This window comes from Thermobia domestica, chromosome 12, assembly GCF_964235325.1.
Source record: "Thermobia domestica chromosome 12, izTheDome1.hap1.1, whole genome shotgun sequence".
Classification (NCBI taxonomy): domain Eukaryota; kingdom Metazoa; phylum Arthropoda; class Insecta; order Zygentoma; family Lepismatidae; genus Thermobia; species Thermobia domestica.
The window spans coordinates 170,133,164-170,156,711 of NC_137465.1; the positions used below are offsets into that span (position 1 = coordinate 170,133,164).

At 36.5% G+C, this 23,548-nt stretch overlaps 1 protein-coding gene and 1 non-coding gene across 3 annotated transcripts in view; both read right to left on the minus strand.

The window, feature by feature from the left end:
- sp3 (phosphatidylinositide phosphatase spermathreecae) overlaps positions 1-22,163 on the minus strand; it is a 240,709-nt gene extending 218,546 nt beyond the window's left edge. For both annotated transcript variants that reach the window (XM_081734389.1, XM_081734388.1), the window contains exon 1: positions 21,983-22,163. In XM_081734389.1, the coding sequence (XP_081590515.1) occupies positions 21,983-22,079 (97 nt within the window). In that variant the 5' untranslated portion in view covers positions 22,080-22,163. The remainder of the gene's footprint in view (positions 1-21,982) is intronic.
- On the minus strand, positions 12,155-12,228 carry TRNAR-UCU (transfer RNA arginine (anticodon UCU)). Its single transcript has one exon. It is a non-coding gene; the product is annotated as a tRNA-Arg (tRNA).
- Positions 22,164-23,548: the final 1,385 nt, after the last annotated feature.

Sequence of the window (23,548 nt, forward strand, 5' to 3'; positions counted from 1 at the left end):
ATAGTTTTTGGAGTTGCTGAAATGAGCAGTGGCATTTTCGATGCCGTTTAATTCCAAATTCAGGCCCGCAAGTTGGGGAAGAAGAGATAGCTGTATATAAAAATGATTGAAAATGACCGATATTAGCGTCGAATCCATAGTTTTTGTGGTCGCTGAGATAATCAGTGACACTTCCGACGCAGTTTAAATCCAAATTCATCCCCACAACTTGGGGGCAAGGAGAAGGGAGATATCTTAAAATGAGCGAAAATGGCCAACATTAGTGTCGGATTCATATTTGGTCTAGGAATTAATTCGTGCGGGTGGACAAGAGATGGCGCATCGAACGGAGCGTCCCACAGTTCCGTGTATCCACACATGTGTTGCAAACCCCTGTCATCGCGTATCGTTCGTAGTATAGGGCAGTGGATTAAAGCGTCAACAACACCAGTTTGTAGTTAAGTGAACATGGCGCAATTTGTGCCTGAGAAAGTGTTTTTGCGGGGTGTCCTGCTGCATTACTTTAACATGCAGAAACGTGCGACTGAAAGTCATCGTATTTTGGTGGAAGTGTATGGTGACCATGCTCTAGCTGAGCGAACGTGTCAGAAGTGGTTTGCACGGTTTAGAAGTGGTGATTTCGGCTTGGCAGACCAAGAGCGAGCTGGACAGCCAAAAAAAAAATTCAAGACGAAGAATTGACAGCATTGCTCGAGCAGGATTCGTGTCAAACGCAGGAACAACTTGCAGCAGCATTAGGCGTTGATCAAACAACAGTCTCCAAACGCTTGAAAGCCATGGGAATGATTCAAAAGATGTCACATTGGGTCCCACATGAATTGAAAGACAGAGACGTTGAAAGACGAAAGACCATTTGCGAATTGCTGCTTCAACGACAGAGCAGAAAGGGGTTTCTGCATCGAATTATCACAGGTGATGAGAAGTGGATCCATTACGAGAACCCTAAACGAAAAAAGGCCTGGGTGAAACCAGGTGAACCAGGTCCATCACAACCAAAACGAGATATTCACTGTGCAAAGGTTATGCTGTGCATATGGTGGGATATGAAAGGTGTGGTGTACTATGAGCTGCTGCAACCGGGTGAAACTATGAATGGAGAACGTTATCGACGACAATTAATGCGTTTGAAGCAAGCTCTGGCCAGAACACGACCAGAATGGGAGAACAGACATGATAAACTTATTGTTCAACATGATAACGCTCGCCCACATGTCGCAAAACCGGTCAAAACCTATTTAGAAAATGTCGGATGGGAAGTTTTATCCCACCCGCCGTATTCACCAGACGTTGCTCCTTCGGACTACTACTTGTTCGATTGCATGAACAACGATTTGATTGGACAGCGGTTTACTTCTTCAGAAGATATCGAAACATGGGTCTCTGACTGGATCGCTTCCAAGGATGAGGACTTCTTTCGCCACGGAATCCGTACATTGCCTGACAGATGGGCGAAAGTGGTGGCTAGCGATGAACAATATTTTTCTTAAGGTATTTATGTATTTTGTGTTTGTACTACAGCTTCAATGTGTGCGCACCAACCGCACGAATTAATTCCTAGACCAAATAGTTTTCGGAGTTGCTGAGATGAACAGTGACACTTCCTTTGCCGTTGAAATCCGGACACAGCCCCAATTAGTACTCTTAAAGCAGGTGGGTGACACGTAAAAATAATTGAAAAAGACCGGTATTAGAATTGAATTTATAGTTTTTGGGGTCCCTAAGTTCATTGGTAACAGTTTTGGTGCCTTTATGTGCAAAATCAAATGTATTATCTCCGTGCGAAGAACGGGTATTCTGCTAGTCTTGAATAATAACCAACATATGTTTCACATGTTATTTTTTTTCATAGATTTCTCACTGCTCAAATTTAGGCACTTGTGCGGTGTATGTGTGTTTGTAAAAATTTACAAATAGATCTAATAAAGAGGGACCTTTTTTAAAAAAACAGAAAACTAAAAAGTAAAATTAAAACTTGTTTCTTTAAGTATTTTTCCTACTAGCGAAACACATTGTATGGGCCTATAAGCTGCAGATACGTTACAGCAAGTAAGATTAACATCAGACGAAGAAATAGTTTTGAAATATTTTCCGGTTTTTGCCAATATTTCCGAACAAAAGATTTTTTCTAATGGGTTCAAAATTTCAGGAAATTTTAGACAGCACAAGGAAGATACGTATTTCCATAAAATATATATTTGGTTTTAACATATTAACTAAAATGACTTTGGTTCCGATTTTAAGACTTCTGTCATAAAGCAGGAACTTCGTAAGATTGCTTAAGATAATTTAAATGCGTTTATATTAATTACTCTAACTAGGATTATATGTTCGTATTTTTTGTAGCCGCAACTCCATTCTTTTACGGTGCTAACTTTAAACGAGTGTTGCACATATATTTGTTGGCGTAAAATTTCCCTTTTCTAATACAAGAAACATGATCTTAACTGTAGACTAGTAAATATAAAATAGTTTTCATTTTAAAAGCATAATGTAGTAAAATATTCGAAAATTTTAATTTTTCCCATATTTTCCTTCTTTTTGCAAGCTCGGGAAAAATCGGTTAAAAAACTTTTTTTAACCCAAAATTTCTGTTTTTTTTCCAAGCCTTAACAACATTAATCTGGATTAGGCAGAAGAAATGCAGGGGACAGATGCTGATCGACTTCTGTAGGCAACATGATTTGGTAGGATTTAAATACGTGATTTAAGATGTCCGGGCACACGTATCACTGAATATGTAAGCCTTCTTCGAGAAATGCCGATTACGGTACATGTGGAAAAGTTCTGGAGATAAAAGACGCTACCAAATCGATTATATTCTGGCCGAACAACATTTCAGGAATAGGTACGGGATGTTAAGACATTACCAGCAGTGGACATTGATTCCGACTACAATCTCCTAGTGGTGGAGGTGCAAACCTGGTTAGTCAATCAAGAAAAATGGGAGAAAAATCGAAAATGGAATTTAGCGACTAAAAAGTACGAACAGTAGTGTGAAAGAAGAGATAGAAGAAAAATTCTAAGCAATAGATGCTACAGTAGGTAGGGTTAAAGAAAACTGGGGAAAGGAAAGGTTAAGCAGATTCTGTCATATATACTCAGTGATAACATTCGGAAGATGGAAAGAGTACCAAGAAAACCATGGGTAACTGAAGAGATGTCCAAGATGATGAAGGATGAAAACCACGGACACTTCAACGCCGTACCAGATATGATCTGATGTCAGAAAGCACAGGAAATGGGTAGAAGAAGTAAGAAAAGTACACATATTTTTGCAATCGAACGTCACGTCACGTAGTCACTAGTCATCAAAGAATTCTAAGGAACAGGGAGGAATACACGAAGGATCTATATGGCCAGAAGAACGGCCCAAGAGATATTGTAATCGAAGCAGAAGAAGTAGATGAAGAAGACAAAGGACCCAGTATACTGAAAAGTGAAGCAATACAAGCCATCAAAGATATGAGAAGAAGAAAGGTCAATGGAGACAACGAAATATCAGCGGACTAGCTCAAGGGATTAAGGGACAATGCAATGAAAATGCTGATTCAGAATTAAGAAGATCTACCTGAGTAGAGAATGACCAAAGGATTTTCTAGATCTCACAATAGTTACATTATTTAGGAAAAAGCAAAGAAAGAAATGCAGTGATCACAGAACCATTAACTTATTACCTACACTGGAAAGATTATAACGCACAACTTTAATAATAATAATTAAAAAATGCGTGTATCTGCCATCAGCTTTTGCCATATAAAGGAGTGACGTAGAGAAACCACATTTGGTACAATCCGCGGCAAAAAACCTGCAACATGAGAATGTAAGTTTATTGTGATACTACGCCTAACAGCACAGGGAATCAACATAACGTCTAAGTGGCACGAATCACGCCAGGATAAACCTCGGCGTCCTCCCGTGAACACTTATTTTGGAGCAAAAGACTTCGTCATTTCACAATAAACTTACATGATTATGTTGCAGGTTTTTTGCCGCTGATTGTACAAGGATAAATCTTCACCAGATCTAATCCCCTGCGAAGTTCCTTTTTCGAATTTCGACACGGGGGATTACGGAGGATCAAATGTATACATAAAAGGAGATGAATGCCCGGGACACCGGATATCAGTGTTACATTCATAGTTTTCGGGGTCGCTGACATGAACAGCAACAATATTGATGCCGTTTAATTACAATTTTAACTCCCACCATCATGGCGGTTTGGGGTGCATAAAATTTTAAAATGATCAATATTAGTGTTAAATTCATAGTTTTTGTAGTCGCTGAGATGAATAGGAACACTAATGACGCCGTTGAAGTTCAACTTTAGCCCCTATCGTTATAGCGGTTTGGGATGCGTGAAAAATGTTTAAAATGACTGATGTTAGTGTCAAATTCGCACTTATCAGGGTCTCTGAGATGAGGAGTAACATTCTAGGCACTATCGAAATTCAACGTTATCCCCTCATCGACATGGGAGTTGGGAGGCGTATAAAATGACTAACAGTGTCGAGTCAATAGTTTTCTGGATCGTCAAGCCGATTGGTTACAAACCCTATGACATTTGAGCGTTGCTTTTCGATATTTTTATTTCACTCATATTGCTATTCGTTATTTATTTATTATTACACTTATACTGGCTCTTCTTTATCAGGGTGTCTACTAAAATTCCAAAATGAAATTTCGTGACTTTTTCGTGACCTTTTCTTTCCCAAACCCTAAAATTTTGTAACATTCGAAAACTAATAACAGTACCTATATTCTTTACTTTTATCTTATCTCTACTTTCAAAGGTTGTTTCCTGGAGCGATAAAAACTTGGTCTTCTCACAGTTGAATACACTGTTTAGATGCGTAGGTGGTTTCGGCGATGCGATGCGATTTGTATCGCCACTGCTCAATGATGCCAGTTGAAGGACAGTGTCAAGAGCGAATTTGAGTGCGAATTAGACCGAATTTTCACGTATGCGATAGAACAGTGCTTTGCTTGCGATTTGGTAGCGACTAAAGCCGACCATAATCATTTTGGGGGGTGACGTTTCATAGAACAAAATTTTCCAATCTCTACTTATATTTGTACAGATAAAAAAAAATCGTGACTTCAAAGATAAATTTCTTGACTTCCATGACAGTTTTCTGATCTCGTGACATTTTCGTGAGCGATAGACACCCTCACTTTTCACTTTTGAGTGATGAAAGGAAAGAAGAAAGTTTGGTGATCGTGAAAAAAAAGAAATCGAATTCGACATTTCAACGGATTTACACGTTTCATGTCCCATAAACACCGAAAAAGTGCTTTTTCGATTAGGCCATACCGTTAATCCTATCTCAACCAAATTTCACACAAGGCTGTTACGTGATCCTCCAGGTTTCTACGTGATTCATTATTAACGGCTGTATCATCAATGTCTACCTTTATTTCGAACAATTGCAGCGAATATATGCTTCACTACCCCAAAAGTATCCTGCATTGCTGAACCGCAAGCGCGTCTTGCTGCAAAAGATACCGCAAACCTACATTCGGGTCGAAAAACGCAAAAAATTCAAGAAATTGGCATTGTTGGTCATGACCTTGCACCGTCGGATTACTACCTGTTTTTGACCATTACGCAATTCAGATGCTACACCAACCAGCAGACGGTGAAAAAAACCATGACATTTCTTTGCCTCTAAAGGCAAAACGTAGTACGAATGTGAAATCGAGGAACTGGCAGGAAGATAGCTCCAGACAGTCCAACACGAGGGGCTATACTATGAATGCTTACAATCAAGTCACTTGAGTAATATTTACATACACTGATATAATGTTATTGAATACATTTACGTCGTAAAATGACCACGCGCTGATACGAGATTCACGTTCAAAGTCCAAATTTCAAATGTCCTAAATTTGCATACATCACTGCCAGTTTTCTCACATCGACTGATAAGCTACAGCAATGTAATGATTTGGAGTAACATATTTGGTCATTTTATAGAAATGAACACAAATCAAGTACGAAAACTCTTATACAGTATCGGCAAAAAAAATATATGTGACATCCTGGTTTCTAGTGTGTAACAGTTTATAAGTTGAACGAATGTTTATCAAATTTAGACTACTTATCGCTAATTCAACGTTATTTTACGGTAATAATAATTGGCCAAAACGGGTAATAATAAATTGTCGAAATTGTAACTCTATTAAAAGTGATTTGGTTCGTTCAGATTTCGCTATTAAGACGTTGATATTATAAATGTGGATGAAATGTTTCCAATTTATTTCAAGTACATATAAGGACAGACCAAAAGTAAGAAAAGAACTTGAAACGTCCAGATAGTGAAAGTTCTGCACAAAACTGTCACTATCACACATACCTTACTAAAATGTACTATTTATCAGCTACAGCATTACGTCATGTAGAGAAAAGTAATTCTTCGGTCGCTGTCTTGTCAAGACGATTTGTAGAATTGGAAAGAATTGGTGTGAATAACTTGCATGGTATTCCTTGGAACTGGATTTCGACTTATGACGCTATGTTGGGAACACAATAAGGGAGTGTTAGCAATACTACATGTAAAATTATAATTAAGCCTTCATAACACATAGAAATGGGTCTAGTAGGGGATATCACATAATTTGCCTTCAGAATGTATTCACTAATAGTTTGCAGTGGCGTACGCCATGATTAAATTAACCCTTCATTTGGCACAGTTGCTCTCAAGCAAGATCGCATTCTATTGCGTTATCCGCAAGAATTATAACTTCAGTGATAATTTAATTGGCATTATTACATTCATACAATATTCATATACATGATTTGCGGGTAGCAACTTTAGATGCTTCTAATCTTCGTCACCAGGGGACAGTGAAATTTAGTATTGTAGAAGCTTTATCTCCTACGTTCCGCGAAAGTTCTTTTTATTATTATTATTTATTTGTTTATTTGTAGTTTCTTGCTCTGTAGGAAAATATTTCATCAAAACTGTTGCTAATTACTGAGAGTATTCTTACGATACTTGACCATAATAGGGCAATGCTGCTCAGCAACTACACATAAAACCTATTTTATGGTGATGTTGCTTTGAAATAAACATACTGGATCTTGTAATCAAAGTGCAAAAATACTTCAAAAATTACGAAATTATGATAGGAAAACATGGTTTCATAAATCAACCATAACCATAAAAGCAAACTAAATATTTTAATGGTAATGCTACCAATGCTTTCCAATTAAAGGGTTAAAAAGAAAAAAATGTGACAGTTACGAGAATATTTGACAACATGACACTGGCTACCATCAATTTACATTCAATAGAATTGAACCTGTAATCCTTCATTATACATATTGGACAATTTACACTGAATATTTGAATTAGGAGGGAAAGTCGGTAAATAACTTGACCCTCCTTTTATCCCGAGAAATCGTAAAGTAATGAGACAAAGAATATTTAAGTCTAATGCGAGAACCATCTATACGTCATCTGGTGATATATGACCAAGATCCAACATATAGCGCTTTCGTAGTGCTGACAGAAAGTTCGGATGAGCGCCTCAGTCCGGTTGGCAAGTATGGAGGTTGAAACAACCAATGCTGAATGGTATTGTCAGACACTGAGAAAATTAGAGTTTGCTATTTGCAAGAAGTGACTAGTCTTAAATATGACGTTCGCCTTTGGGAAGACAATGTGAAACTGACTACACTCGGTGGTGGTAACACAAAACCAACTTGCGACCCTCGATTGGAAGATCCTTGCCCATCCGCCGTACAGTCTCGACCCTGAGCCCAGCGACTTACATCTCTTTCCGGCATTAAAGGCACTTTGAAATCAATATTGAAGACATGAAAGAATTACTTCCTTCTGTAGGACAGAGTTTTTTGCCGCAAGAGAGGTTTTTAAATGTAAAGCGTTGTGAAAAATTGACCAATGTCTTTGGTTTTTATGTGCATACATAAAGTAAGCCTTGCCCAGTATTTTCACAGTATCTATCTTGCTTAAACAGACGTATCCATAGCTGTCAGGGAAAGTTGATTTTCCGATTTACTCTCGTACTTTCGGTTTAAATTGTTCTTTAAGTACATGATATGTTAGGTATGCAAGTTTCTAACGTGCAAACACAAACCTAGTGACTGAGTTTCATTCATCTCCCTCTGCCAAATGAGTAAGAGTGTGAAATAAAATGCTGCTGATTTACTGTTCTTTTCTCTTCTAGTTTCCAGTATTTCATTATTAGTAGCAAATAGTGTACTATAAGAGCAGTGTACTCGAAAAATCCAAATGTAAAAAGTGTACTGGCTTTTTATTTCAGAGTGAGATTCATCGTTTTAGTTTTCCAGAACTCACCGATATCTACTTAGCCAATAGTGAAACATGAGGAAATGATACGGAAGCAGGACAATATTATCAACGGAGACATCCTAATAGGCATGTCCCTCATCATTTCTTCTCGCACTTCGACCAGACACTAAGAGAATCAGGATCTTCCTTTCAATGTTCGAAAATACAACACAGGGCGCAGAAGAACAATACGATCTGTGGAATCTAAAGCGGAAATGTTGCGTTAAGTGACACATAGTCCGTCTACCAGTACCCGGCAACTGGAAAATTCATTGGCACATCCCAAGAAGTGTGCAAAGAGCTGTGTATAAACAACAACTTCATCCATGCCATCCTCAAAGAGTCTTATCAATAACACTAGCAGACATCCCAAGGATGGAATCTGCCCAGTGGTCTTTGGAACAGCGTAATTAATATCCACAGATCCTTTCGGTTTTTTTTTTCTTTTTACAGATGAAGCGGGAAAAGTATAGAACTAACGGAACCAGTATCATGTTTACCCGGTAAAGAGTATACAACTACCGGAATTCGTATGTATGCAACGAAAAAATAATAATATCAGCATACATTCAGTGTCAGTGTGTGGGCTGATATTCCCAACAATCATATAATTGAACCATATCTTTTGCATTCACGCTTCAATGCAGACATTTACAGATGATTTTTAACAGACACGCTACCGGAGTTGTTCGAAGACGTTCCATTAATTATCTATCAGTAAATGTACTTGCAGCATGATGGAGCACCTGCACATTTCGCGCAACTTGTTCGTGCATATCTAAATGAAACATCCGGAGAGCGATGGATCTGAAAGTCCTTGGCCACCACGACCTCTCGATTTCTTACTGTGGGAACATGTAAAACATCTTCTGTACCTTGCACCGTACATTCAAATGAGGATCTAGTCTCTCGTATTATTGCTGCATGGGGCTGTATTGCAGACTCATTGGTATTATGACTCGAGTCCGTGCACCATTAATTCAGCGATGTCACATCTATACTGAAGTTCAGGGGCAATATTTTGAACATTTGTTATAATTTTGAGGAGAATAATTTCTTAGAAGCTAAAAAGGTATGGACAGTTCAATAGAGTATTAGGTCAGGAACGTAGAGACATCAAGGACAGACTCTACAAAACAGAATGTAAGAAGAAAGGCATCAGGCAAAATGGTGGAATATTTGTAGTGTACAGAAAAGTAATAATAATGAAAACGAAATTAGGCCATACAAAATAAATACTCGTGATAATTATATAAGGGCAAAGGATCTTTTAGTCAAACAGAAGAACACTAATAATCAATTAAAGTTTAAAAAACTACGGACTCCCACGTACATACATATTTCACTATTACGTACGTAGGGTTGATTCCATATACAGTAGTAAGATAAATGTAAAGAGTACTAACTAGAAACACGCTAACCATGGTAAAATTACTAGCACTTCAATAAAAATGTATAATATAATAGCCAATATTCTATAAAATGAACTAAATAATTTCCGAAAACAATTCCACTGGACCGAAATCTTGGACTTACAAGTTTACCACATTCATACATGAAATAAAAGCAATAGTAGGAATGGCGAAAGAAAAGAAGAAAAATCTAGTCTTCCAATAGTTACTTCGAATAGTGTGAAGAAAAAAAAACATAAAACGCTTCGTGTAGAGTATCGTAATTTATGGAGAAGAAACATGGATATTGTGCAAAAGCAATGAAAAAAGATTAAAGGCTTACGAAATGTGGGTGTGGAGAAGATTGGAGATAATTAGCTGGTCGAACGGAAAACGAGTGAAAGTGTGTTACAAAAAATAACAGAAAAGAAAAACTTGAGGGGTACTTAAAAAAGGGGAAGATAAACTGGTTAGGCTATTGGCTGAGACGGAAATGTATCATGAAAGAAGCTACAGTTGATGGATGATATTAAAACAAAAGACGATTAGGTTAACACTATGGTGCAAGGAAGCTTTTCAGTCTAGAAGGATCAAAGGGAGGTGTGTCCACATCCCTCTTAAAAGACAAGAATAAATACTCGGGACGTCGGATATTAGTATCAAATCCATAGTTTTCGAGATCAGTGAGATTAATAGTGAAATCCCAGTGTCGTTCAGGATCAAGTTTACCCTCCACCGTCACGACGGGTAAGGAAGAATAATAACATATCCAAAATGACCGATTTAGTGTCAAATTCATAGTTTTGCGGATCGCTAAACTGATTGTGATGACAGTCGTGATTACATTTCCTAATTTAGGTAAGAAGGGACATGTCAGCTGGCCTGAGTATTGACATAGCCAACACTGAAGGCGCTGCTCTTCGCTACTTATTTCACTCATATTGTGAGGGACTCATATTAAATTATATAATTATTTTAGTTAATTAATTGTTAGTTTAAATTAGTTTAGTTAAGATCATCATTTTGTGTTATTAGCAACAATTAAAGGAATTTTCAAATAACTATTCTTGAAGGGAATTTGCTGTTGCCAGGAGCCAATCAGAAGAAAGATGTCTCAGCTGTTGTATGTATATAAGATTGTACAGTTATCCTGTATCTCACAGTGTCTGCTGAAGCCAAAAAGTTAGTTGGTGAAACTGTAACACGTACATAATTTTTAATTAAAATATATGGTTTTGCTCAGCAAATAATTAGTGTGTATTTAATTATAAACAAAGCAAACCTTCTACTTATGGATAATATTTCTATTAATTGAAATATGATGAACATACTCTGATCCTTTGGCTTCAAAATTGTAATAATTGTCGTTTCTTATTGTTCACAGGCAAACCACAATGGACACTGGAGCAGACATCATGATCCGACGAAGGTCGGTAATCAAATTCCTGTTCAAAACCCACGACGGATCACCCATATCAATTCATAGGAAGTTGCTTCTGATTTATGGGGATCACAAATTGGACTACTTCTTATTCGGTACGTGACGTTTGGGCCCCGCCGTTTGGACACTGGACGTTTGGGCGCGAAGCCATTTGGGCGCCAGACGTTTGGGCGCGAGTTAAATTAAAAAGTCATTATGTTAGGCGCTGAGTACTAAGTTTGAATGAAGATATCACAAGGTGTCTATTGTAGTGGAAGTCCTTGAATTATACTGGATTTTGTTTGACATACTAGAAATACTGAAATTTGAAAACTCTAAAAACTGAATTAATAATTAAATTTTGTAAATTTAAATTTCAACCAAAGTTAAGTATGCTTTTTATTTGATAACTTTTCAAGCCAAAGGTAAGTAGACCAGACTAGATATGATTGACTGCATTACGTACATAGTGAGCCTATTCCATTAAAAAAACTTAAAGCAGGACTTCTACTGTAGTTATGCAATAAGTGTGAATGTCAAACACATTTTTAGTGGCTAAATGACCAATATATGTACACTTAACTATTATTTTTCACTTTGAAATAATTCTTTTTTTTCCTTTCGCCACTTTCTTTAGTGCAGATTAAATGCTTACAATGGGACGAAAAAAAAGTGTGTTAAGTTTTGATTTTTATATTGGAATGTTAATAAAAAAAAAAAAGTGATACCAGAAATACAGCATATTACAGTTCTTAAACTCAATGTCTTAGACACCTTGTATTAACAGCTTTCCCTCAACTCGATTAGGATTTTTAGATTTCTGGGGTCTCGGCATATAAGGCCATTTAGCCCGTCACGTTTGAGGGTACATACTATCCGGGAAAGGAAAGGAAGAAAGGATTGGGGAAGGAAGGAAGCGCCCTGGACCTATAAATTAGGTACCACCCCGGCATTTGCTTGGTGTGAATGAGGAAAACCTCATTCAGGGTGGCCGACCTGAAAGAGCGTGTTACACTTTTTCGACCGAGTGCCCCTACCGGGAATCGAACCCGGGACCGCTCGCACAGAAGGCGAGAGCGTTAGCGACTACGCTACGCGAGGCCACTTCTCTCAGCTCGACTGCGCGGAAATCTTTTATTGGTAGTTCTTTATTGGACTTAAGGAAGAGAAGAGTTTGGCAAACGTAATACGAAAGAAAGCAAATTTTAATATTCATAAGTATGTAATTATTAACTTTTTTAAAAAATACAAAAATTAAATCAATATGTTTTAATTAACATTAAGAAAATTATTAACAGTTCGTCTGACTCCTCCATTTCCTAGCTTTCTTATATAATACAAAAATTGGATCAGAAGTACAAGAATCGTGAACAAGGGAAAAATCAATCCATGACGAGGTTAGGCAACAAATGCCATAAACGCATTAAACAATTTAATTTAGATGAATAAATAAGATAGAAAATAGATAAATAAATGAGGTGAGATAAAGATAGAAGTGTAGGAAATGTATATATCTTGATTCGCGCTTAGTTTTCAGTGCCTAGCTTACTTTATATTTCGTAAATTGTGATTTTTACTATGCCTCGCGCCCAAATGTCTGGCGCCTAAACGGCTTCGCGCCGAAACGTCCGCCGCCCAAACGGCAGCGCCGAAACGTCCGCGCCCAAATGGTGGCGCCCAAACGTCCTGTACCGTTCTTATTTGGTCGTCTGAAGGCTCACCTGCGAGGGAAAACATTCGACACTGACAAGGCCTCATTTCTTGTGTGAAACGATGGTGCAAAAGTCAAGAGAGCCACCTGAATTTTTCCAAAGTGTATTTTAAGGCATGGAAAGAACGTTGGACGAGACGAGTCACAGCAAATGGAGGCTACATTGAGTAACAGTCTTGTAGCCAAATGATGAAAGTATGTTCGCCTAAAATTTCATCATATTGCAACTAATAACAATATTAAAACCATCTATGCAAACCCTGTTGAATGCCCTTTGTATGTATATATATATATATATATATATATATATATATATATATAAGGTGAACAATTTATCTGGAACATCCCTGATAATAGAGGAGAAACCAGAAGAGGGAGAAAGGCCAAACTTTGCATGAAGCAAATACAAGGAGGGGGGATATCACTCTACGTATTAAACACCACCACCCAGTATAAAGTTATATTTTTTCAAATGGCACTACGTCATATTATTACATATTTCAAATCAACATGTGAAACGAAAACTTAAAATAAAACTTCAGTGTTGCAATCTAAGGATATTATATCACAAACATCCAAAGTTTGGAAGCCCCTATCACACATACAGCACAACGGAAATGGACAAGACAACGTACACTGGAAGTACCTTAGCGTTGGATACTACGGTCGTGGTATAACTTGTTTTGAATGAACAGCAACGAAGTTACAAGGGCTTGGGTGGTGGTGTTTAATATGTAGAACGATATCCCCCTCCTTATAGTTGCTTCATGCAAAGTTTCGCTTTTCTCCGTCTTCTGGTTTCTCCGCTATCACGGATGTTCCAGATAAATGGTCCACCCTGTATATTATATATATATATATATATATATATATATATATATATATGAATGTCACGATGTATGTTCGCTACCTCCTATTAGATCGCTGTACAGATTTGGATGATTTTTTGGAACATGAGTGCACTCAGACCTAAATTACATTGTTAGCATATTTTTGACAAGGAGGCGGGGTACATGTAAAAATTTGATTGACAACTAACTTCGATTTTTATAATTTCTGGTTCATGATTGGTACCTGGTCTAACTTCGGTTTTTAGCATATTTTGGGGTAAAAAATGAAATCTTTGAGTTTTACGTCTGACGGCCATGTCAGCTAGGCTAAAGGAGACGGTGATGATGAGAAATGAATGAAATGATGGAATGAAGGAAGTGGAACAACCCCGAGGAAACCCACGCACACGATGTTTGACCACCACGAAGTTCACTTTGCGGCAGCAGCATTTGAACCCGGGACCCCATGCACCAAAGATGAACGATCTACCACTGAGCCACTATGGCTCAATATTTTGGGCAAGGAACGGGATGACGTATAGAGATATGTTTGACGACTAACTCAAACTGCTGCACCGATCTTGACAACCTTAGGTATATGCGTGGATCCCGGGAAAACTTAACATAATTTCGGGAAGAGAGAATTAGTGAGGAGCATGGCATGTAAAAATAATCGGTAACAACCGATATTAGTGTTCACTATTCGATGTCGCTGAGATGAATAGTAACACTCCCAAGGCCATTTAGAACAAATTCATCTTCCACCGGCATAGGTGTGAGGATAAGAGGCGACATGTGAAGTAAAAATCAGGGTTGGCAAAAACCATGGTTTTTATTGGAAAAACCAAAAAACCGTCTTTTGGTTTATTTTTTTTTGGCTTAAACAGGTTTTTGGGTTTAAATAATTTGCTCTATGCATTCATAATACATACGGACAGAAATAAGTTTGTTTCACCTTAATGTTAGTACGTAACAACGGGGTTATGCTGGATGGAGTCACATAAGCTTAAAGCGGAATCCAAACCGCATCCCGGCTTACATCCGAGAAAATTGTCCTCCATTTGCACTCGAAACCGGGACTAATTGGCTATAAATGCGATGTCTGCCGACTCACTCACGTAGGACACCTAATAAAAATACATTGCACTGAACTTTATATACTTGTTAATGTAATTATCAAGAGTAATTTCAGAAGGACAAAATGATAAACAGTTGCATAAGTGAAAATATTACAGAATTACATATAAATCGGGAAACTCCCGCCTTAGTCATTAGGAATATCCTGTTATTACTTTAAATGCAAAGCAAATCCCGTTATTGCTTTGTATGTAAAATTTTAAGGTCAACGTATCGCAATCAGTACGCAAAAACTGAGGTATTAAATTTCAAATTTAGTATGTAGATATCATTAAATAAAATTAAAGTCCAATCCAAGCTGATGTTGGAAGCCACGTAGGCAGTCGATAAATTTTGACAATGTATATCGACATATTTAAGCAACCTTTGCTTCTTTAGCGAACAACATGCATTCGGGCAAGCAGAAATATACAATTTGGTTTCGTTTCGTCTGTTTAGGCTTCACATCTTTATGTAATACCAAGGTTGTTAAGAAGACTTTCGCTTAAAGTGACACTCGAACCGCTACTTGGGTTACAGTTGAAAAAAGGGTTGTAGTTCAACCGAGAATTGAACATGGGACGCCTTGATTAAAAGGTGAAAAGGAGATAATACTAATGCAGATAGTTTGATATGTGGGAACGTCACCATGAAGTGTACACGATTTAAAGCATTTTTCGTTCTCTTTTTCTTTCTTGGTTTAAACCAGTTGGTTTCTTTCAAAAAACCAGATGGTTAAAACCAAGGTTTAAACCAGCCAACCGTGGTAAAAAATAATCTAAAATGACCGATATTAATGTCCAATCCTTAATTTTCGGGATCGCTGAGATGGATAGTGACACACTCGAAGCGTTTTAACTTCAAATTCATTCCCCATGCATATCCTGAAGGAAAATAGGTTCAAATATATTCCATAAACCTGTTTTCTCCTTGCGAACAATATCTATGTATGTAAAATGTGAAAGAGTATACTTTTCAACTTAACACTTATTTTTCTTGAAAAATTAATGCATTATTTACGAAGTAAAATTATTGTCTAAATTAAGAAAATGGATGCCAATATTTGGAAAATTAATAACGTAATACATCATCATATACATACATACAAAAAGAAGAAGAAACTAATATTTTGATATCGACGTCGGACAAATAGTAAAAGAAAATCCGCGTGACCAATTCACTCACAAAAACCAAAACGGAACACAGACGCACAGCAGATAACATTACCCTACCAATGAATTACAATGCTTAAAAAACCATGAATCATTACAGAAGAGTGCTAACCAGGCTCGTATTTATATATTGTGCGCCCCCTGTGCTCTAAACAATCCCATCAAAAAAAAAAAAAAAAGCCGTGATTTTGCAAACATATTAGATCTTGTTGAGCACATTTTTAGGTAGTACAAATTACAAAAGTTACAACATAATTTCAAATGGACTAATTTTCTCCATGGCGGACGTCTGTGAGACACCTAGTGATAACTGAGACAAAAAAAATTACATTATTCACTGTCAGTAATGGTTTAATAACATCTACATTAATAATACAATGAACTGTCTGCAGCGCTTTTCAACACGAGAACCACAATAGATAGAAAAATGAAATTTTAATAAGTTTTAAACATCTCAGAGAAATGATGCTAATGACCTGTTCCAGGTAAATATGTCACATCTGAGCTCAGATATGGGGAGATGCAAAGTCCCAAAAGAATAACATGAGGACATTTTAAAACTAATCGAAATTGATCAATATTTGACTTGAATTCAGTTTCTGGGGTCGCTGAGATGAATAGTTTTAATCAAATTCAACTTCAAGGTCATACTCCACCCCCCAGGGAGGGGCCAAAATTTTTAAAGTAATTGAAAACGACATATATTAGTATTAAATTCGTAGTTTTTGATGTCGCTAAGTTTAACGGTATCAGTATTCACGATGTTTAAGCTTATCCTCACCCCTTGGGAAGGGGGTGGGAAAAAATGACTTTTTAAAAAAAATCAGATAAGCTAGCCAATTTGTATCTACTGTAATTAGAGCGAATCACACACATTAACATATTTTCTCCCCCTGCGCGGAACTCTGCGAGTTGCTAGTTTTAAATATTACTTTGTTGTGATTCTTAAAAAATCCAAAATTTTGCCTCCCTGTGCTCAAGCACAGAATAGCACTCACCTAAGTACGGTTAGCACTTACCTTACACAGAATAGCACTTAGTGCTAACACCAGCAAATCAATATTACTAAGAGAAGATAAAACACTATCTTGAGGCATGGAGGTCAAGTTTTGACACATCCTTCGAAATAATAATTGTTGAAAAAATATAATTTTTACACTACTTTAATTTCCATTTGACTTTTCTCCAAAATATTTGCTCTGGGCGACAAACCACTACCCCATTCAACATACATAAAATTCAAGGGTACCGCCAGAAGTAATGGTAGAAAAACTACAATTTGTTTAGGATTTGCGCATCCAGATGTATTTAAAACATAAAAAAAAGTAGTATAAAAAACACAAACTAACATGTCCTAGTTTGCCACGAAAAACCACGAATGCTATCTAATGAAGTCAAAGCACGGGGAAGCTGGTGAGTCATCCGAAAGAAGCACGCGCCTCAGTGACGGTGGGTATAAGCGTAAACGAGGGTAATAGAAACAAATGGGTTTCCGCAATGATACGGGCTTCAATAGCACTTGTCGTGGTTTCACACTAGCAATACTCCAATTGTAAACATAAAATACAACTTCTTAATCATGTGCAGAAATACACCACTACTGCGAAGTAGAATCCAATCCAGTCATCTTTCATATGCACTCACTTATTTTTTCCGTAGTAAAGAACTTGTAATGATTTCACACTAGTCATCAGCAGAAAACTTGTTCCTTATAAATTGGCTATGTCTTTCTATCAGGATTGGCTGAAAAAAAAAAAAAAAAAACTGGTTTAAACACCCCCCCCCCCAAAAAAAAAACGAAAAATGCTTTAAATCGTGTGAACTTCATGGTGACGTTTCCACATATCAAACTATCCGCATTACATTTATCTACTTTTCACCTTTTAATCAAGGGGTCCCGTGTTTAATTCTAGGTCGAACCACAACCCATCTTTCAAGTATAAACCAAGTAGCGATTTGAGGTGACCCTCTAAGCGAAAGTCTTCTCCGTGATAACCTTGGCATTTCATAAGGATGTTAAGCCTAAACATACGAAATGAAATCATATTATATATATTCCTACTTGAGTGAATGTCTGTTGTTTTATAAAGAAGCCAAGGTTGCTTAAATATATTGAAAGAAATTACCAAATTTATCAACTGCCTACGTAGCTTCCAACATCAGTTTGGATTTGACTTGGTTTTAATTTTATTGAATGATATCTACATACCAAATTTGTAACTTAATACCTCAGTTTCAGCGTAGTGATTATGATACGTTGACCTTAAAATTTTAAATATAAATACATTTAAAGTAATAATAGGATCTTCCCAATGGCTAAGGCGGGAGTTTCCCGATTTATATACACTTCTGTATAATGTTTTTACTTGCGTAATTGTTTATCTTTTTGTCCTTCTGAAATAACTCTTGACAATTATATTAACAAGTAGGCCTATGTAAAGATCAGTACAACGTATTTTTATAAGAAGTCCTTCGTGAGTGAGTCGGCAATCGCATTTGTGACCAATTAGTCCCGGTCTCGTGTCCAAATGGACAATTTCTCTCGAATGTAAGTCGAGAAGCGGTTTGGATACCGCCTTATGCTCATGTGACCCCTTCCAGCATAACCCTGTTATTGCATAATAACACCAAGGGGAAACAAACTAATTTCAGTCCATATTTAATATAAATACATAGAGTAAATTATTTAAACCAAAAAAACCTGATTTAAACAAAAAAAAAACGGCTTTAAACCAAAAAAACAGTTTTTTTTTCGTTTTTTCAATAAAAACCATGGTTTCTGCCAACCCTGCTTTCTATGCAGAATATTGAATTTTACCTGTAAATTTGGCAAAATACAAAATGTGGTGTGCCAAAACTTCATCAGTACATCTCAAGATACCATTAACGTGGAATAAAAACATGCTGAGTGTGTCGACGATAAAAATAAAAATCAACAAATAAGCACCACAGCTAAGCTTTATATTGAACTTCTTTTAACAAGAACAACTTACGACAAACTACTAATTTAAAAAATTACAAATTACGGTGTAGTTTTGGCACACAACATTTTCGAAGATTTACAGGTAAAATTCAATACTTTGACGAAAAAAACGTGTTCATAAAAAACAAATTTTTACAGACGACAGAATAAAAAACAAAGTTATATAGTTGTAATTTAGGTTTACAAGTATAGGGTTACTAGAGTAAAATAATTACAAGTGCTTTACGAGAGATGAAATAAATAAGTACATACAAAAGATGACTATTAGCTATTTTCCACAGATTGTATATTCCTGCGCAGTTAACAGAACCAGTATTTTATGTTTACAAGTGGAACGTTACTAGTACGAAACCACATTGAAACTTGTATTATTGTCAAAACCCACTTATTTTCACTACCCACGATTACCCAGTGACGCTGACGCGTTTGCTCCCTTCAGATGCACTCACGCGCAAAATCGCATGCCCAACAGCTTCACCCTGCCCTAACTCTATTAGATAGCGTTCGAGTTCTTTAGTGGTCACCTAGCACTGGTTGATTTGTGTTTTCTGCATATTAGTTTTTATATAATACATCCGGAAGTCGTAACCATTTATAAGCAAATCGCAAAAGAAATATAAATTTTAAACAATTACTTGTGGTCGCACCCTTGATTTTTATCCACGTCAAGTCAGATATTTTCATAATGGTCACGGAAACCTTTTAGGGGACAATAAGATGAAAATCAGTGAAAGAATTCTTTTTAGTCGTACGCCAAAAGTAAACCAGTACGGAAAACATACTCTCTCGAAGTACGTATCCACTCAAACAACAAAAAAACCTAAAAAGTAGCTGGTACAGGTAAAACAGAAGAGATCGATGACAACGTACGACAAGCTTTAATATAAGGTAAATACTTCATACGTTGACGGAGCAAGCCTCCCTAATCTCCATCAAGAACTAAATAACAATTCATAAATACTTAACTACACGCCATCGAATTACTCCCGCACAATCTGCCTGTGGATACAACTGAGAAACTAGACCCATTATCGGTTACAGCGTAATATGATACACGAGGAGGCCACCTGCATACAACGTGAAATTTTCACCCCTCTAATAACACGATTACAAACACACAATATACGTTATACTTTTTTTCTTTTTTTTTTAACTTGTAGACGTATTATAACAATCCATCTACAAAATCATGAAAGAAATTCACTTCAGGAATCACTTTTGAGGTGTGCACTTGCATTCTAGTGTGCAGATTCACTTTAAGAAGCCTTGTGCAAAAACACCAACCAATCTGTGGTAGGTGGCCACTAAAATCACGAATCTATTTAACAAAACAGCGAAGGGGGTTAAGCGGGTTAAAAACCCCGAATTGTGTCTCACCATTATCACAATTTAGACAAAAAAAAAAAAAATCGGCCATTAAAAAGCACCAATGCTATCTTCACAAAACATAGTGGAGCGAGCGTAGGGGGTTAGAAGCCCCGCATGGCTCAATTGCTTTCCACCTTTATCACAATTTAGGGTGCAGATTTATTATAGAGACCCATAGATTTGTAAAATTTACAGAAGAAACTTGTAACAATATATTAATAGTGGAATGAGTAAATAATGGAAATATGGCGTGCACTTACCTCTGAGATGCGTATAAACGTGAAAGCATAGAAATGAAAATCGAAGGTGGTATCCAGGTATTCTTCCATAAAGTATTTACAGATGGACGTGTAGTTTGTGAAATGGTTACCGGTATGATAAACTACAACATTGTATTAGAGTACTTATTAAGCAATTGAAGTAACTTGTTTTTTACGTCTCGCACGGATTGTTACGTAAAAAAAAAAAAAAAATCCGGAATTGACGGTGGTGGCGGTAATGAGTGATGTAGTGCAAAAGTATCAGTGCAAATTGAGCAGATAATCGGAGCTTCCTGATATTGAGAGAGGTAAAACGTTCTCTAAATTGGACTCTTGTTTAGCTTTGGGGAGTCAGGTTTTTAACCGCTTTTTTTTTTTTTTTTTTCAATATTCTATTCACATTCGATTAGGTTACGTTAATAACATTTAATTTAGACAGTATTGCCGAGCGGGTGAAGGTAGGTTAAATCCGCGGTAAATGTTTAGTAGAAGGAGCCCGGAAGTACGTACAAAATACAAAATATATGGGAGAAATGTAAGATGCAAGTACTTAGACCTAACATAACATAAACTAACCTAATATTAATAGAAATAAGTGAAATTCTATCACTTTTTCGAAAGGTTTGCTGGACCCCTACACTAATATAATTTAATATAAACTAACCTAATCTAAACTAACATAACCTGAACCAACTTAAATTAACCTAATGTGAACAGAAACTACCGTTTTTTTTATATATAGAAAAAAATAGCTGGACCCCTCTCCTAAACATTGTCCGAGTCCTACAGAACACTCTCTTCGTTAGTGTTGTTCTTATTTTTTTTTATTTATTTTTTTTTTTTATTTTTTTTGTCAATGTTCCGTTACTTTCTCTTTGACACCACTTCTTTCTATTGATTTTCGTTTGATTACATATTATAACGTTATATTAGGTTCTATTAGGTTAGGTTAGGTCAGGTTAGGTTAGGTTACCTTAAGGGAGTCCAGTGTAGTTTTGGACCCCCTTAACGGAACATGGACCTTTTTTTTTTTCTAAACTTTACAATGTCCGCTTCAGTTGACATTCTTACGTAGAAACGAGGAATTACATCTAACTAGTTTCATGAAAATGGGTTCAAACTTTTCTAAGCTAACTTTACCCTACTCTACTCTATTTATTCTTTGAAATCATGTAACTTACCCAATCATGATTTCATAATTACAACATAACCTAAACTCAATCACCAATCATTTCCAAAAACATGCGTATTAATTGACCGTGATTGATATTAAAATTTGAGAGTTACAGGGACCCGAAAAATGCCACAAAATAAATCATTCCAGCAATGGTTCATTTGCAAATCAAACTCTTCCCTAAAGTTCGATGAACGCCTACGATCACTTAAAAATATACGAAATCAGGTATTTACACTTACCTGACTTAACTTCAAATTCTCCTGTTTTTCTGTGACACCATAAGCTATGTTCACCGTGTTGAAAAATATAATAAAAGTCCGATATGAATAGCTCCATTTTAAAATTAGTGTTTACTTCGCGAACACACACAACAAACTACACCCTTTATGTATCTGTCAACCATCATCTGTAGCTGCACTCTTTTTCATCATTATCTTCTTCTTCTTCTTCAAGTCGGATCGAAGTCACTTAAGCAAACAATGAATAGAATATCTATTCGCCATTTATTATCCAGCAGAAAGAGGGAATAATTTCTTACGTTAGGTAAGCCAAAACAAAAAGAGAAGAGAGAAAAGAAAAGAAAAGAAAAGAAAAGAAAGAAAGAAAACAGGCAATATGTTATTTTAGAAACAGTAATTACCCATTAATGTAAATAAGTATATTCGAAAATTAATAGAGCACATCCCGTTAACATTTTACTTATCCATACAATGTATAATGTATGACATAGTTTTGCTTCATAATTATAAAAAATGAAAACCTTGGTAAGTAAGTAAGCCATTACTCAGGGAGTCACTTCGTTACTACCTAAGCAATTTTTTCGGATTGCTACGCAACACAGCTAATAAAATAATTAATTGCAAATGGAAATCTGTATATCGCAAATTAAAACGCAAATTTTGGGTTGGTTTGCGCAAAACGGTACGAAGTGGAACTTTAAAAGGTATGTTCTTCAAAGTGTAAAGATTGTCTACAATTACGTAACGCTGTTTTTTAATCAATTCCCCCCCTTCTCCCGCTTGTCAAACACGGCCGAACCCCCTCCTTCCTCCTTGTCACATAGTATATTTTTTTAACCAATTATGCTTACGTTAGGGGTTATTACAATTAAGAAAAATAATTCTAATGGCAGAATTTTCTATTACAAAGCCCTTATATTCTGAATAAATTTGAGTCTTTTTCGCCAAAAAATCAAAGTATTAGAAAATGGTATTACCATAAATACATATTAAACCCCACAAAGTTATATGATTGGCAAGGAGTAAGGACTACCGGAAGCTACGGGTAAAATAGAATCTAAAGAACTGACATGAACTTATTCCTCCAGAATCCAGGATGCTTCCTGTATTTGAAATTCGCCAATGTCGACGATCTAAAGAAATTCTCTTCTTTGTTGTCCACGAATTCGACGTTGCAGCACAAGTGGAAGAGCAGGGCGATGTCGTTTGTGAACAAGCTTTCGAGTATCTTCTTTAGACTTATCTCGAGTATCTCTTTTCAAATTCTTCTTGTTCAAAATCAATGTCAGAATGCACATATATGAGATTTCTACAGAAAAATCCAAATTCGTAGAGCAAAAAATTCAGTATGAGATGAATATCCGACGAATTTGGGTTTTGATATCCTATTTTGCTCTGCAAATCGTGGATCGATTTATCGCGGGAAATATTATTTCACGGTAAAGAGTTTCTTTTGTTTTAATGCGAAATTCCTTAGAAAAAAAGAGTGGGTAATGTTTTAAGTCCAAACTTTTGAATTATATTCTCAGAAATAGCGAAACGAGTGGGAATGCGAGAATATTTTCA